The sequence below is a fragment of the Oryzias latipes genome, chromosome 3 (assembly GCF_002234675.1).
Source record: "Oryzias latipes chromosome 3, ASM223467v1".
Taxonomy (NCBI): Eukaryota; Metazoa; Chordata; class Actinopteri; order Beloniformes; family Adrianichthyidae; genus Oryzias; species Oryzias latipes.
The window spans coordinates 11,176,769-11,192,096 of NC_019861.2; the positions used below are offsets into that span (position 1 = coordinate 11,176,769).

Genomic DNA, 15,328 nt, shown 5'->3' on the forward strand with positions numbered 1-15,328 from the left:
TGTAGGCATGCTGCCACTGGATGTCACCGCAGGCTGCTAAGGCTCGTTTTTTCAGGCTTGTTCAACATCTCTATTATCACCACTGTGATCCGTTTGTCCTCAGAGGACCTACTTAGGGTGGATAAGCTGAGGAGCTAAAAACTGCAGTGAGTATTGCGCTAGACTGCAGAGCAGAGAGCAGGGCTTTGATAAGACACGATGAGGCTTCTCTGCAGGTTGGAGTCTCTCAGTCTACAGCATACATATGTATAACTAAAGAATAGCTGCAGTATGATCTTTCTACTTCCTCAAATAGCATTTTTGCAGGACATCCGTGACAAAACTGCAGACATTTTACACTTAAAGAGTTACAGGCTGCATGTTGCTCAGGATTAGCCTCTTTTTGCTGCCTTCACTTGTGCTGTTTGCAAAAGCTCAGCATGTTTTTTGCACGTATCTGCTGCAATATTAGCAAGCTGTTTGCTGAGCTAGAAAATGTCTACTAGCGTTAACTCCTATTGTAAGTATTTATGCTTAAAGACTGCATAACTTTAAATCCAGCTACTCCAGTCAGGGCTCGTCAACCCTGGTCTCCTGGAGATCTACCACCCTGATCTGTTTTACAGATCTCTTCACTGCCAACTGCTGATTAGCGGACTCAAGTATGTCCTCATTCTGAATGATTGAACACACCTGATCCAGGTAATAAGCAGCAAGAAGTGCAGGGAGAGCTGGAAAACAGGTGGAACAGGGTTGGATAGCCCTGCAGATTCACCATTTTGGACTGTGTGGTTCCATGAGCAGTTTGTTTGGAATGAGACAGCATTGAATTAAATATAAAAGGATCAGAAACACATGGACAGAACTAACCTGTGGCGTAGGACAGGTCATATTGTCCTGAGAGCAGGGGGTATCCCAGGTGGTGGTGAGAGGCCATAACACGTTGGGAGGGAGAGGAGCGTGGTCGGTCCACATCTCTTTCTCTGTCCCTCTCACGCTCCCGTTCCCGATCCCTGTCTCCTCCCGCTCCCCGCTCCTGCTCCCTGTCATGGGGAGTCTTGTCGCCCACCGTGGGGGATTTGCTCTTGTACTGGCTGGCGTGCTGATGAAGGATGTCCAGAGCTTTGGAGTCCGTTGCTGTTTTCGTGACTGTGGGACTAGCACGGGACTTCTCACTGCCTTCCTCGCCTCCAGCTATTTTGTTCCCATACGGAGAAAAGGGGTACCCTCCAGGAAGATAGGATGCTAAAAGGAGAGAACAATGACAAATTGTAAACTACAATAAATGCAGCAGGTTTGTTGTAACTAAACAGTCTAAAGTGCAACTTTTGGAATTCCCTAACCTAATGGTACAATCCCCGTGGTTACACATATGAAAGTAGCAAGTCCTTTTTAAAATACTCTGAGTGAATTTGCTAACAGTAGCAAAAATCTAACAATTTTTTAAAGCTATGGTCATATCTGCTATTTTAACCCCTATGCTATCCTAGGCACTCTAACATTGGGAGTGGGGTCATCTAGACCCCACAAGACAGTACGGTGAACTTTTGTCTTCAGTGATTTGTGATCTTCACTGGTGTCCATGGATTACATGAAATATTCCACACCTTTATCCACCTTTGTCATGGTAGGGAGAACACGTCAATGGGTCATCTTGACATCACAAAGGGAATCACTTATTGCTTTTGTTTGAGCATGCCCAGCAGAAACCATTTTGTAAAGAAAAATGTGAATCACATTTATCACCCATTCACTTGTATTCCATACTACATTAACATCATACCTGGGTAATTTTGCATCATGACTGACGGCATGCCTCTGTATCCAGGGTGGTTAGGGTCATAGCCTTGTCCATAGGGGTAACCGTGCATGTAGGGCATGTAGCCTTGGTGCTGTGCTAGTGACGATGCAAACTGCAAGTGGGGGTTAGTGCGAGAGTCTTTGCTCATGGCTCGATGGTCTTCAGAAAGTATTCTGGGATCACCAGCCTCTTTGCAGTCTTCCTTGGGTCCACCTTGACTGTCCTTTGGCCTAGACCGTTCATCTTTTAATTTGCGTTCCCGTTCGTCCTTTCTTCTAAGTTGCTGTTGCTGGTGTTCTTCTTCTGCTTGAGACTTCTGGCTGTCAGGGTACTGTTGGGGACAGAAAAATAAAGTCAGAAAAAAAAATCAAACGTGACAAATGAACTCTAATGGAGATCGGTATGTACCTGTCTGTACCACATGGCCTGCTCCATCCCTGCCTGACCTCTGGACTCCAGTGCTTGTATCGAGTCTTCCTTTCCATGGTGACCTCCTTCAGTTAATTTAATCTTCAGTCCCTCAGCTTGCTGAGACTTTGAGTCCTCACCCTTGATGCTTCCAATTGATTTTAAGGGTTCAGAGGGCGATTCCCTGGATTTGCCCTGGGGTTGCTGCATCTTGCCAAGGTCCGACTGACTTGAGGCTTTGGAGAGGCATGGTGGCATGGGGCTCTTTTGTTTCCACTCCTCTTTCATGGAGGCTTCTCTTTCTTTCATGGCTGCTTCGGACTTCTTGTCCACTCGATGCTGTTCAGCCATTTGCCGTTGCCGCTCTTCGTACTGTTGCCGATAGGCAGGGTTGGTGTTCATTAAGTGGTTATGGTAAGCCTGATCAGGGGTGTATGCGTAAGGAGATACATAAGCATACTGGTTGTAGTAAAGAGGCTGCATATACATGTTTGATCGTTGCTGAATGACTGAGGGTTGCTGTTGCTGCTGCCCTGGAGCACTGCTGTCAGGCTTGCGATCTTCTTGAACTTCAATTTTTACTTTTTCTTCACCTTGGTCCTGTTCCTCATCCCTTTTGATCTTAGCTTGACCTTCAGTGACTGGTGCACCGGGATGTGGCCCACCTGGACTAGGGTTGACATAGTTGGGCGAGTAGTATGCCTCATAGCCTGCATAGTATGGGGAATCTTTGTTGGGTGTCTGGTTTGGAAAGAGAGCTTTTTTGACACTTTCCCTAATGGCTTGGTCTTCTGTTCGAACTTTGACACCTTCTACTTTCCCTTCACCATCCTCTCCAGCATCTGAAATGTCTGAATAAGCTGGGCTGTTGGTTTTAACTGAAGAGTTGTCTGCACCATTTTGGTTCACTACATGAAGTGGAGTGAGAGGCTGTGGCATTCCGCTGCCATCTATCCGACTGGCAACACCAATGGACGGACTTGGTGCATTGTCAGAAAAGCTGTAAATCTTGTCAGCCTCAGCTTTGATACTAGCCAAGCGACTCTGATGAGGATCCGAGGAACCATTGAGGAGGCCGTCTCCCTTATTTCCTTGATCACAGGGTTCAGAATGAGGCAACTTCCCTTCCTCTAGCTTTACCCCCTTTCCTGGAGGCATTGGGCTATCAGCATCCTTTCCACCATCTTTTTTCTTTTTGTCTTTCTTCTTCTTGTCTTTGGAGCTACTTGCAGCAAGATCTCCAGTGGCAGGGGGTTTAGGTTGTCCGCCTTTCATTTGTGGGCTTTTGGGAATTCCTTGCATCATGGGGGTTAGCCCTGAGGATGAGTTTGAGTTCCCAGGAGGAAATGAATACATCTGCTGGGATGCTGTAGGGCCAGGACCAAGGGGGCGTGGGGACTTCAAGTTTTTCTGGGCCATTTTCTCAGTTTTTGTGCCAGCCTTTCTCGACTTATCTGATCCTCTCTTATCATCGATGCCATCATTACTGGCTTCATCGGTAAGGCATGGTCCATCCTCACAGCCATCCATTGGTGTGCCACCAGTATCTAGGTCCGTCTCACTGATTTTCTTTTTGGTCTGCTTTGAACCAAACTTTCCAGGAGATGGAGAAGGACTTTGTGCCTCAAAGTTCCTGCCTTTTGGAGTAACTGAACGTGCTGGAGATAAGGAACCTTTTTGGGAGATAGATGCTCCATTGCAGTTCCCTGGCTCAGGATGGAGAGTTGAATCCTCTCCGTATTCACAGTCTCCATCTAAATCCAACTTTATGTCATCATCATTGTGGGCACGAGCTTGGTGGTACTTAAGACCATTGATGTGCTTGTACTTCTTGTTGCAGTTAGGATGTGGACAGTCAATAAGTACTGGAGAAGGACAGCTCCGATCAAGGGGCGGTGGAAGTGATTCTGTCTTTACTGAAGGGATAGGGATCCCTGTAGGTCCACTGTTGGAATTTGTCCGCATTCGTTTGTTGCCTTTGCTGTCCTCCGAGCTGGAATTTGGCTCCATATCTGAGGCGGGTTTTGTTTTACGTTTTCCACCTGAAGAGGGACTAGCCTTAATGTCCTCTGTGTTGCTGTTGGGAGGGGTGCGGCGCTCTGATGGCGTCTGGCTGCCCCTCCTGCCTTTACTGTTAGACGCGGCCCGTGTTTTGTTGGTGGTGGTACCCTTGTTGTCTGATGAGTTGCTGTTGTCATTCATAGGGGTGTTGCTGTTCGGCCTCATTCGCTTACCCCGACCACGACCGTTTCTCATTTCCAGATCACTTGTTGGTGATTCACAAAATCTGCAAATACGTTGAAGAAACACACAAAACTTGGTCATAAACATAAGTGACATTTTATTACTTCATAAGCCAACTCTGAACCAAATATGCTGCTTTTGAAAGATTGTCAGTCTAACATTAATTCTGTGCAAGATGTGTTTGTTCCTTTTTATAGAGTGTCTTCTCAAGTATATATACAGTGTTCCCCCGCTCATTCGAGTTTCAATATTCACAGTTTAACGTATTCGCCAATTTTTTCCCCCCAGTCACTTGACTCCTCTGGTTGATTACAGAAATCTCAGCTCATTAAGCTTGTATGAGACTTTTGTGTCAGCAGGGGGAGGAGGGGAGCAGAGATGAAGAGCACGCTGGCTCGTTGGCTTAGTTGCCGGCTGCTGGGGAATGTTTCACAGCTATTTCCACTGGTTCCTGAAACCCTACCAACCAAAGCTTGTGCACGTGCATTAAGAAATGGCATCAGCTGACTCAGAAGCAACCAGAAAATATCCTGAAACGCTGAGGAAGATAATTGCGGAGAAGAATTATCATCCAGTGCAGGTGTTCAATATGGATGAAAGGCTCTTTGGCCAGGAGGGTGGGGTTCTCCGTATTTGCGGATTCTGTAGATTTGCAGGTATCTCTGGTACCTAACCCCCATGAATATGGGGGGAATGCTGTATAAATGATACCACTTTATGTTTTTACAGAACTTAAATACAATGTTTGTGTTTTAAAAAACAAAGTACATCAGTTTAATACAGTTCATAGTGTCTGTATCAATAACTAACATCTTAGGTTCTTCTTTTATCAGACACGGTTGTGTTTTTTCACATACCTTACATGTTTCGGCGGATGTCTTCCGTCTTCGTCACAGTCGTCCAATGTGGTGATGTGACGCATATAAAAACAGATGATTGTGACTGAGGCGGAGCCACCTGTCAAACTTTGAAGACTCTCTCATACCTGGAGTACATCCTCCAGCAGAAAATTGACATCAATGGGCGGAGTCACCTGTCAACATTTGACAGGTGACTCCGCCTCAGTCACAATCATCTGTTTTTATATACGTCACATCACCACATTGGACGAGTCTGACGAAGACGGAAGACATCCATCAAAACATGTAAGGTATGTGAAAAAACACAACCGTATCTGTTAAAAGAAGAACCTAAGATGTCAAAGTACATCATTTTCACATGTTTTCATATTAGGAAATTAATAACGATTTTTTTTCTTGTGTCAACCGGTTTAGTTGTAGTGATAAAAAAACAAACAATTTTTGACATTGTAATTTTGAAAATGTGATGTGTGAGTGAGTTGGCTTATTAAAAAAAGACAGGGGGGGTTGAGCACATCCACACTTTGATGGTGCTACATGGATTTAAAGCATTCACAGCCCAAACTTATATTAAGTCTTTAAGCAATAAGGATTTCTCATGACTTGTGTTTTGCATACACCCCATGGTATCGCTACAGGACTAATCTTAGAAATGGAAGCTTTTGTGATAGAGAATGCTATACTGTGTTGAGGAAAAAAGCTCTTAGTCCAATAATTGGATTCTGCAATCTGGCTTGTTAGAGTAGCTTTCTATTTCCACTGTTGCCTCCTGGGACCTCAGCTGCTTGCCAATGAATCCTGTTTCTCTAGGCTCAACATAAAGACTAACATGCACTCAGTGGTCCACTTGCTCACTGGCAGGGTCAGTGCATTAGGCTGATTCTGTTACAGCAGATTCATATCACCCCGAATATGAAAAGGCTAAAAGACTGTGTACAGACAGCTGCAATACAGAGAACAACTCAGTTATTTGTGGCAGCTGTAAACTACATACTGCCTTGACATTATCAACTCTCGTTTCTGGCAGCATGCGCAGCATCGCAAATTTTTCGCCCTCTGCTTGACATGACCTAAATGGGGCGATGTTTCTTACCTGGGGGGAGCCCAGTCATGCCGTGTACAGTCCAACAAGGTGCCGACATAGGTCTTGTTCCTCCAAGTAACATTTACCACGAGCATTCCTGTGAGACATAAAGGAAGATTTAAATTGTACCCAACATAGGAGAGGCATTTAATACACACATTAGTGTCTGTGTGTAGCTACAGCATGCATTCAGGTTTATGGTAATATTTGCTCAACAAGGTCACACGGAAAACAAAAGATGCCTTTTTTTTAATTTAATGCAAAAAAGCTTTGGGAGTAAGTCTGACCACTAAATACAGAAGATCAAACTCAACTGCAGTCAGTGCAGTAAAACTTGTATAACATTATGTAAGAGTGAGCGCAGAGACATTTCCAAGACTGATAACACCTCCCATTGAAATAAATCATCTGGACTAGGGCTGCACGATATGAGGAAAACTTGCGATATGCGATATTAGTGATCAATATTGCGATAACGATAAATTTGCGGTAAATAAACAAATATAAAAATAAACAAAAACATCATTTACATTTCATTGCAGCAGTTTAAAAATTATACTCCAAATGACCCTCATCGACATGGGGGACAAACGTCAGGGTGGCTAACCCTGGTCCTCAAGAGCCTCAACCCTGTCTGTTTTCCAATTCCCCCTAGACTGCTCGATAATGATAACCAAAATCAGGTGTGTTCAGTCAATCAGGATGTGAAATCACTTGAGTCAGCCAATCAACAGCAAGCTGGTTAAGGAGAGCTGGAAAACAGGCAGGGTTGAGGCTCTTCAGGACCAGGGTTAACATAATAGGCCTCCATCTGATTGGTCAACAATGGGAAGGCGTCCATCTGATTGGTCAAAGCATAAAGGGATTTATTTGATTCGTTAAATGCTTCAAGCTGCTAGAAGATTGTTTTAACACATTTTGGGTTTGCGATTTATTGCGATATTCGCCGTCTTTTGCGATATGCATATTGCAGAGCTGGATATTGCGATAACGATAAATTTGAGGTATATTGTGCAGGCCTAATCTGGACGCAAAAGAAATTTCTCTGAAAAGGAGAACAACTTAGAGTCTAATACAGCTTTGCAACCCTCTATCTCACTTGATGGTCCAGAAAGGTACAACCAAGAGCGACTTCGTTCACTAACGTTTAACTCCAAACACTTGAGTACAACATGAGCAGTTCAGTTTGACAAACTGTTAATGACTGTGCAAAAAGTCTTTTGACTTTACTGCTATTGCTGCAATCTGTCACATAAAGAAGCTTCATCGCTGCCATTTGGCCGGCGTGGGTTTAGCCGAGCTTACACTTTGCCAAAGGAGATACCCCACCTCGTGTTTAACATCTAAAGTCAGTACCAAACAATCACTTCATCCATTCTATTTCTTCCTAGGAACTTGAAATAATCTAACTTTTGCAGCAGCTTTAGATTTATGGTGAATTGTGCAAAAATGTGACGGGTTCATTTAGTTACGAGGAATGGAGTTCATGTAAAGAGAGAAATAAAGGCAATGAAGGGCTGCAGTGAAGGCTGTTTTAAATGGCCAGCAAAATCAAGGTTATGAATGATCATTTGCAGACTTGTACTTGAATCATCAGCCACAAAGCTTCGGAGGTTCAGCCAGAGCGGCTGTTTGCAAAATCATTCGGAATTGATTGCCCAGACCCTCCCCCACCACCTCCCTGGTGATGACCTCAGCTTGCCACTTCAGCACTGCAGAGAAACTGGAGGCTGCAGAGAGCTAACTTATCTAATGGCACAGGAATGCTGCCTGGCAGCTTCCATCCTCTCGAGCATTTTATTAGCTTCGGAAACCTCTATTGCTCACCCCCATTTTCCCCTCCTCTCCTTCACCCCCATTTCCTCTTTTCAATGGTATAACCATCCTTGGCTTACAATCTGTTTTGCCTCCTACACACACGCACACACATGTCATAGTTAAGACCTCATTTTTCTCTTGCTGCCTCTGGCATAGAGCAGCCAGTGTATAAGGAGTTTATATATGTTTACAGGAACCTGCTGACACTTGGCTGTGTGTCTCTTCCCTCAACCTGTGGCTAAAAAACAAGAAATGAGTGGCCGGTCAAAGATGGATTTAACTGCAAAGGAGGTTTGTGTGTTTGGAGGGTAGGGGAGAAGTCCCTCACTTTAGATTTCTGTCTCATTTACGGAGTCTAAACCTTTCTGAAATGCCATCATCAGCCCAGCTTCTTTAACCACTGCGACACAAATATCTTTAGCGGTTGCTCGAGGCAGGATGTAAATCAGGGCAGGGCAAATAAATCAACCGTGTTTCATGATGTACAGGATTAGAATTCATACCAATGGTTGTTAAGTCTTTAATGATTGCCAATAAGAATTACTGGATTTTAAAAATAGATTTTTAAGATTAGATAAGCATTCTAAGACTAGGATAAGAATAAAACGATCCTAAAGCCGGGGTCCTTTTCTTTCTCTTTCTTTTACCCCCACATGTATCGGGTTTGTGAAAATGATTCAAATTCTTTTTGCAGAAAAGAACTAAACCAAACTCCAATCCTGTTGAACATCCCTTTACTCGCCTAAAAGGAATGTACACAAATTCAAAGGAACTGTAATTGAACGCTGGAATTTATTCTATGGGGGTTTAACAACAACTGTCAGCAACAGCAAAGAGATTTTGATAAATAGTCTTCAAATAAACCTGTTATCTTGGCCTACAGATTTCTCTTTTGGCTTAATCTGACGGAGTACTAAGAATCTCCTAAGCCATCTAAACGTCTCTACAAGGCTTCTTTTCATCCATGTTTAGGCTGTGGCTCACTTTTTGAGGACTTTCACTGTTTTGTTCCAAGAAAACTCCAAGCTGAGTTTGGCTGAGAGTTAAGAATCAGAAACCTTAAGGAAGAGAAATCCTCTAATATTGTGTGTCCTTGTACTGCACTTTCCAGAGGAATTTCCCTGTATTTTTGTCAAAGAAACTGTCTCAAAGTGAAAAACAAATCAGTGTCACTTGATCAAAGAACAGCAGACGATGACAGATAAAAAAAAGACGACTGGAGATCAGTTCTACTCAACACTTTCAGTCTTAATGAGCAGCAGATTGATTTGCTCCAATAAAAGGTAAATAAAGAAGGAATATTTATGTGGCTAAAAAAAACTCTATTTTTTTTTTTTTTTTACTTACTTTATTTCCACATCAACCAGCCCAGAATCAATCCCCTTTCAAGCAACCACTTACAATGAAAAGCTATGTAAACGCGCGTAAAGGAGCGTTTCAAGCTTCAGCAATCAAAACTCTTGCATTGTCGGCAATACTTAAAATACACGCAGCAATTGGACACCCGTTGAAAGTTAGACCAGTTGGATCAAGGATTCACATTTGGTAGTAATGTATAAGTAGAATTCTTTTTAATTCACAGGAGTGCCACTGTTTGAAAAGTGATCATAAAGGAGAAATTAATAATTGCGGTTTGTAACTAGCATAAAGAAGACAATGAAGAAATTGTTGTTTTAAACTCTCATCAGATCACAGAAAATCATTTATCTGCCATACAGACCAACTTTGATCAATCTTCACAATGCAGAATACAGCATTTGTCTTTCAGTTACAGTATTTTTCTGTGCTAAAATTTTGGGCACTGCTTTCTGTTTTACTGCATCTGCACAACCTGATGGTTCTTGTTTTAGGGTTGTCCCCTATTATGCAATGGTCTTAATCTGACGCATTTTCCTTGCTGGGCTGCAATGAAACCTGGTCTTAAATTGGCAACGTGAATTGGAAGTCCAATCCAGTACAATGCAAGGCAGTGCCAACTGCCCTGCATTCTTTGCCAGGGCACAAATGGTAAAATGTTTGACTGGAGCCGGGACTATGGGCAATCAACCCCCTATGGAGCTGTCAGCAGGGCATGGCCCAACTGGTGTGGTGTAGACCTTTGGTCAATTGTCTTCTCTGTGGTATCAAGTCAATTTTCCCGTAGTACCTTGCATGTTGACAAACAGTAGCAGCACTAACTTCTGAAGGATGAATGTCATCAACCTTCATCATCAGAGAAAGCAGATGTCCCTGGAGTCTAAGAAAACAATGCTTCTCTAATCCCCTATTCTAGTTGTTTAAACCAAGCTTTTGGTTTACATTTTAGAAAGCACATTGCGCCAGAAAATCAATTTAAAAAATAGTCTAGTTTATCAAGCCTCAATTTATGAGCAATTTTGAGAATAACTTCAATTTAAAATAATGTTCTTTAAAAAATAAAGACTACTTTTATTTTTGTTGTAAATTTCAAAGACCCAACATGGAAGTTAAAGTGTATTAAGTGATACCAGTCTCTCCTGCACTGGTTTTAATGCCAGGAGGGGGAGAATAACCTTTTATGGAAACCTCCCTAAACTCTCTGGATTTGTTTTAGAAGAAGACACAGACTGGAGTTCAAAGATAAATATATTTTGGTATTTGCAGTTCTGCTTTTGCAAACAAATCTCTAGCAAACTGAGGATGCAAAGAAAGGTCAGATTGATTTGAAGTAAACCCAGTCACCAAGAGCCCAAGATTTTAACACTGGTTTGTGTCAGTAATGCTGAACATCAAACAGCAAGGTCCTTAGACAGATCACTACTTCTTATATGGAGCCATAATCAAGTGCTGACATAGTTAACAGGAGCTATCAAAGGCAAACATCATACAAATGCAGCAAAGGTCTAAAAGAAATAGGGAATGGTGTTTGTTCTTAAGGGAGGGAAGTAATTGGTCACTTAGATGTGGCTAAACATTGGTGATTGAGTCTAGACTTCAGAGGCCAGCTTACAGTTTCTCAGAGTATTGCCTGTACAAACGTAAAGCCAAATATGGTCTTGTGGTCTAAGTCTGAAGATATTGTATTGTTCATAGAGCTTGGAGTTCCTTGGGGGACCTTTGCAGGACTGGCCTATGAAACAAAATTAAAAAAAAACGTAATTAAAAAGAAAACAGAGCTAAAGTTCTCCTAGTGGGGATTGGTTGTAGGGGGTTTGTGGCAAAGTCTCCTGGTTCTCTCCTGAGAGAGCTGGATATTAAAGAGACGAGGCTAAAGCAGGTGATTAGCAAAATGGCCAGCAGTTGACTGTAGTGAGTTGTTGTGAAAAAGGAGCAAAGGTGTAGGCAGCTTCAAGTGAGCATAAAGTTATAGAAAACTATGTTGCTTGGATTACTGAATTTGGTTTAAATGAGTAACAAGCCGTATGTCAGGATGTTTGTAGAAATTTAATAAAAAGTTTGATAAGCTAAGCTGCTTCTTGCTAACAGGAAGAAATGGGGCTTGTTGGCTTAGTAGCTTTACAAAGTTTGTTAGTTAATCAATCAGTAATTTTCTGGCACGGATTAATGAACTTAGTTGTTTAGCTTAGTTGTTGAGAAAAAGTGGGATTCATGGCAGATGTTTATTTCTTTTAAACGTTTAAGATGAATTACTTTTTGCTAAATTTATTTAACAATCAGTTGTCTGTGTTTTTTTTTTGTGTGTGGGGGGGTCTCGGTGGCTTAGCTGAGGTGTTGGGATAATAGGACGAGATTTGTCCTGTACTTTTGTTCTATGGAAATTTTATGTAAGGCTGGTTTTCTTTTTGCAAATTGATCTTGTAGCTGGTGTAAAAATTGAACTACCTCTTTTTTCATTTTTTTTCTCTCCTCCTCTTCTTATGGAAACTAAGGGTGCAAGAATAATTCGATTCGGCAAAATATTGCGATAGTTCCTTTGGCGATACTTGTATCGATTCAAAATGCTGCCAGGACGATATTTATTTCTGTGCGTCCTTTAGTGTCTGACTCTTGTTGTCCACTTCACCCTCCGACCACTAGTTGGCAGCAGAGCACACAGAGCCTCTTTAAGCAGCACCACACCACACAAGACAACAGGAAGACTGCAGTCAGAGGCAGCTTGTTCCGTTGTTATGAGACATCAACTACTTCGTTTTTACTTGGGATGGATACCAAACAGAAACTTTGCTGTCAGCAACATGGCACAAACAATCAACGAGGATTGTGGTGCTTTTTAGCGGCTCAGATAAATACAAGTGAAGCACGGCAGCGGCTAATAGGCTAATGGGCTTAGCATAGGCTGAAATGCTATCGGCAAAGCGGGCTAAAGTTCTGCAGAACCTCCCTGCAATAGATTATAGTTTAGCGCCCTGATGGATCAGAGGGATGTGTACATCGCTCTGAAAAAAAGGCCGACATCGTGGCGAGGAGCGTTACCAGTTTACTTCCGCGTGTAAGAAGCGTGGCTGCAATTTGCTTTGGTAAACGCAACTTATATATGAGATACAGTTGCAGTGCTTAACATTGTGATCATTCAATAAGTTGAATTTGGCCATTTTATTACAGTGGAAGACATTGAAATTCAGGCAGAGTTTTTTCAAAAAGTCACATTTAAAAAAAGAAAAAGAAAATATGTTTCGGTAAAATATCGGGATACGTATCGTATCGCGGGGCGCGAATCGAGATACGTATTGTATCGCCAGACTCTTGCCAATACACACCCCTAATGGAAACTGACTTGGTCAACCAGCTTAATCCATTAGGGAAGAGTTTAGTCTCTCCTGACTTCTGTCATTGGGTATGCCTGCCTTTTTATTCACATTTATTTTTAATCCTCCTGTCTTTTCTACTTCTCTCTATTTTGTAGATTGGCATTAATCAAGACAATGGTTAGGGGTTACCTAGTTATTATTATTGTGACTGTTTGTTGCTAGCTAAGTCGTAACACATGTTTACAGCTGGGGGCATGGTTGAAGACAAGGAGGTGGGGAGTTCTGGGAAGTTGGAACATACTGTTCTCGAGGTCAGAGGCCAAACTCAATAAAACACAAATTGCTGAGAGGGGACCCAAAACAAAACCTCAGTGACCAGCTCACATCTTTACACTCTTGACAATTGATGCAGTATTTTTGAGTGTGGAGGGTATATATTGTTTAGGATGTCTAATGATGCTGCTTAATCCTTAGTCATATGCACATGTGTGAGGGGTTGACCTGTACGGGGTACTGCAAGTTTTTGGGTCGTCCAGGGCCGTGGTGGCTTGTACTCGGGAGCGGCTGCATCTTAAGGGTAGCGCAGGTGAGTCTTGCGGTTCCTTTGAGGCTCGTAAAGCCACCTCAAGAAGGATACACTCATGCCTTACCTTGAACAGCACTAACAGGCCCCCCTTGCACAGTCTGCAGGGTTTTGGCCGTTTTAAACTAATACAAAATCTGTACGACAAGCCTGCATGAACATTTTTTATCTACGGTCTCACCAAGTGGTCTACGACGTTGATATTTCCTGCAGGCCTCCTGAGTGTACCGTACAGGTTTGCTTATTTTTTCGCCTGCAGACAGCCTGTATCTACCCATAAGGGCAGTTGTGACTAAGACTTTATCATCTCACAGATGTATGACAATGGAGCCTAGTGTATTTCTTTGAGGTTCACTGATAGTTAAAATGTAGTTTCAAGTGTCTTCAAGACTTCTTAAGAAATAGTTGTAATTTTCTACATTACCAGTGTATTTTTGCAATGTTCTGAACAAAAGAATTTGAAAAGAAAAATGGCGATATTAATGTGGTGTTTGCTGCCTGTGTGACTGCATTTAACCCTTCCTCACCCCTCTCTACTTACACATACTCTACACATTTTATTAAACTGCAGTGGGACTAACATATCTGTGGGGGTTCACAGCAAGAACCCACAAGGCTTCAATGGTTTCTACTGAATGTCAAACCAATTTGATGCCTTTAAAAATAAAAGATTCTTCTCAATAAAATGTGATGTGACCAACAATGAAAAATTACTAATGATTGGTAACTGTTCATTTTCCCCTTTCATGAACAATTACCAAAATCAACACTTACGACTACTCTTTCCTTTTGCTTCCAGTATGCTGTAAAAGCAGAGGACAGTATGAACAATCTAAAAAAAAATCTTGTCAGTATTCATCCCAGAAGATAAAAGATAGCGGGCTACTGCCGTTAGCGTTGACTGTAACCCTGACAAATGAAGCGTTCCAGCACTCAAGTGCTGAGTATGTTTCCATTTTAACCGTGTTATTCTGCACTTGTGGTGGATAAAACAAAGTCGAGCAGCTTGTCTGGTTATGTCACTGTCAAGTACAAAGTCTGCGGTCTGACCTTTATTTTAACTGCTGCGCAGACAGCAATTCTGAACTAACTGTATGAGTAAATGACTGGACATGAAGGTTACATAGTGGAGGCCTAGCAGCATCTTCCATTACCCAAGGGAATGCTTCGCTCCAGTTTAAAAACACCTGTGTTCCATGTTGGTCTTAAATTATAATGGTACCTTGATGACAAAGGAGTAGGACAAATATCTCATAACAGTGTCCTGAAAAATTTGTCCTGGAAAGATGAAATAAGGCAAACACAAATCTACAAAAGTAATCTATTATTTTTATGTGTTTCTTTGCTTAAGCTGCTACCTTTACAAAATGCGGATGCAGAGAGTCACACTTAAAGATATCCTATAAACCTTTACTCTAAATTCAAACACCTAAAATTGACTGGAAAGTTATTGGATCATTAGGTTTTTTTGGACAACGGCCTTAAAAACTCAAACATAATCACACCATAAAAGACATAAGATGCAATCACTATACTGTACTTCAACACAACAGAATAGTTATTTTTTGGTAATAACTTTCTCTTTTTTTACATATTTTATAACGTACTTGGTGATTTCCTGACAGTGTTACATGGCAACTTTATCCAATCTACGTTCAAAGAGCTGTACAGCTGATAAAACAATAGGACAGATTTTAAGCCTGTTTTGATGCTCCTGCTACGTTCCCACCAAACAATTTGTTATTTGATACACGTCAAATTCACTGCTTAACACTTGTTCAAAAATGTGTTTATAACTTTGACGCTCCCTTGACGGAGGATCTACTGTACAAAGTCTTTTTCCTCATCGCTTCATGGAAGCATTGACTGTATTATCTCATTTAT

General features: G+C 42.0%; 1 protein-coding gene across 1 annotated transcript in view; it reads right to left on the reverse strand.

Annotated features, from left to right (window-relative positions):
* Window positions 1–15,328, reverse strand: part of znf609 (zinc finger protein 609) — a 100,677-nt gene that overhangs the window by 4,491 nt on the left and 80,858 nt on the right. Inside the window, exons 4-7 of the mRNA XM_004066872.3 lie at window positions 6,386–6,473; window positions 2,189–4,475; window positions 1,763–2,111; window positions 850–1,224 (exon numbers count right to left, since the gene is read on the reverse strand). Coding sequence (XP_004066920.2) covers window positions 850–1,224; window positions 1,763–2,111; window positions 2,189–4,475; window positions 6,386–6,473 — 3,099 coding nt within the window. The remainder of the gene's footprint in view (window positions 1–849; window positions 1,225–1,762; window positions 2,112–2,188; window positions 4,476–6,385; window positions 6,474–15,328) is intronic.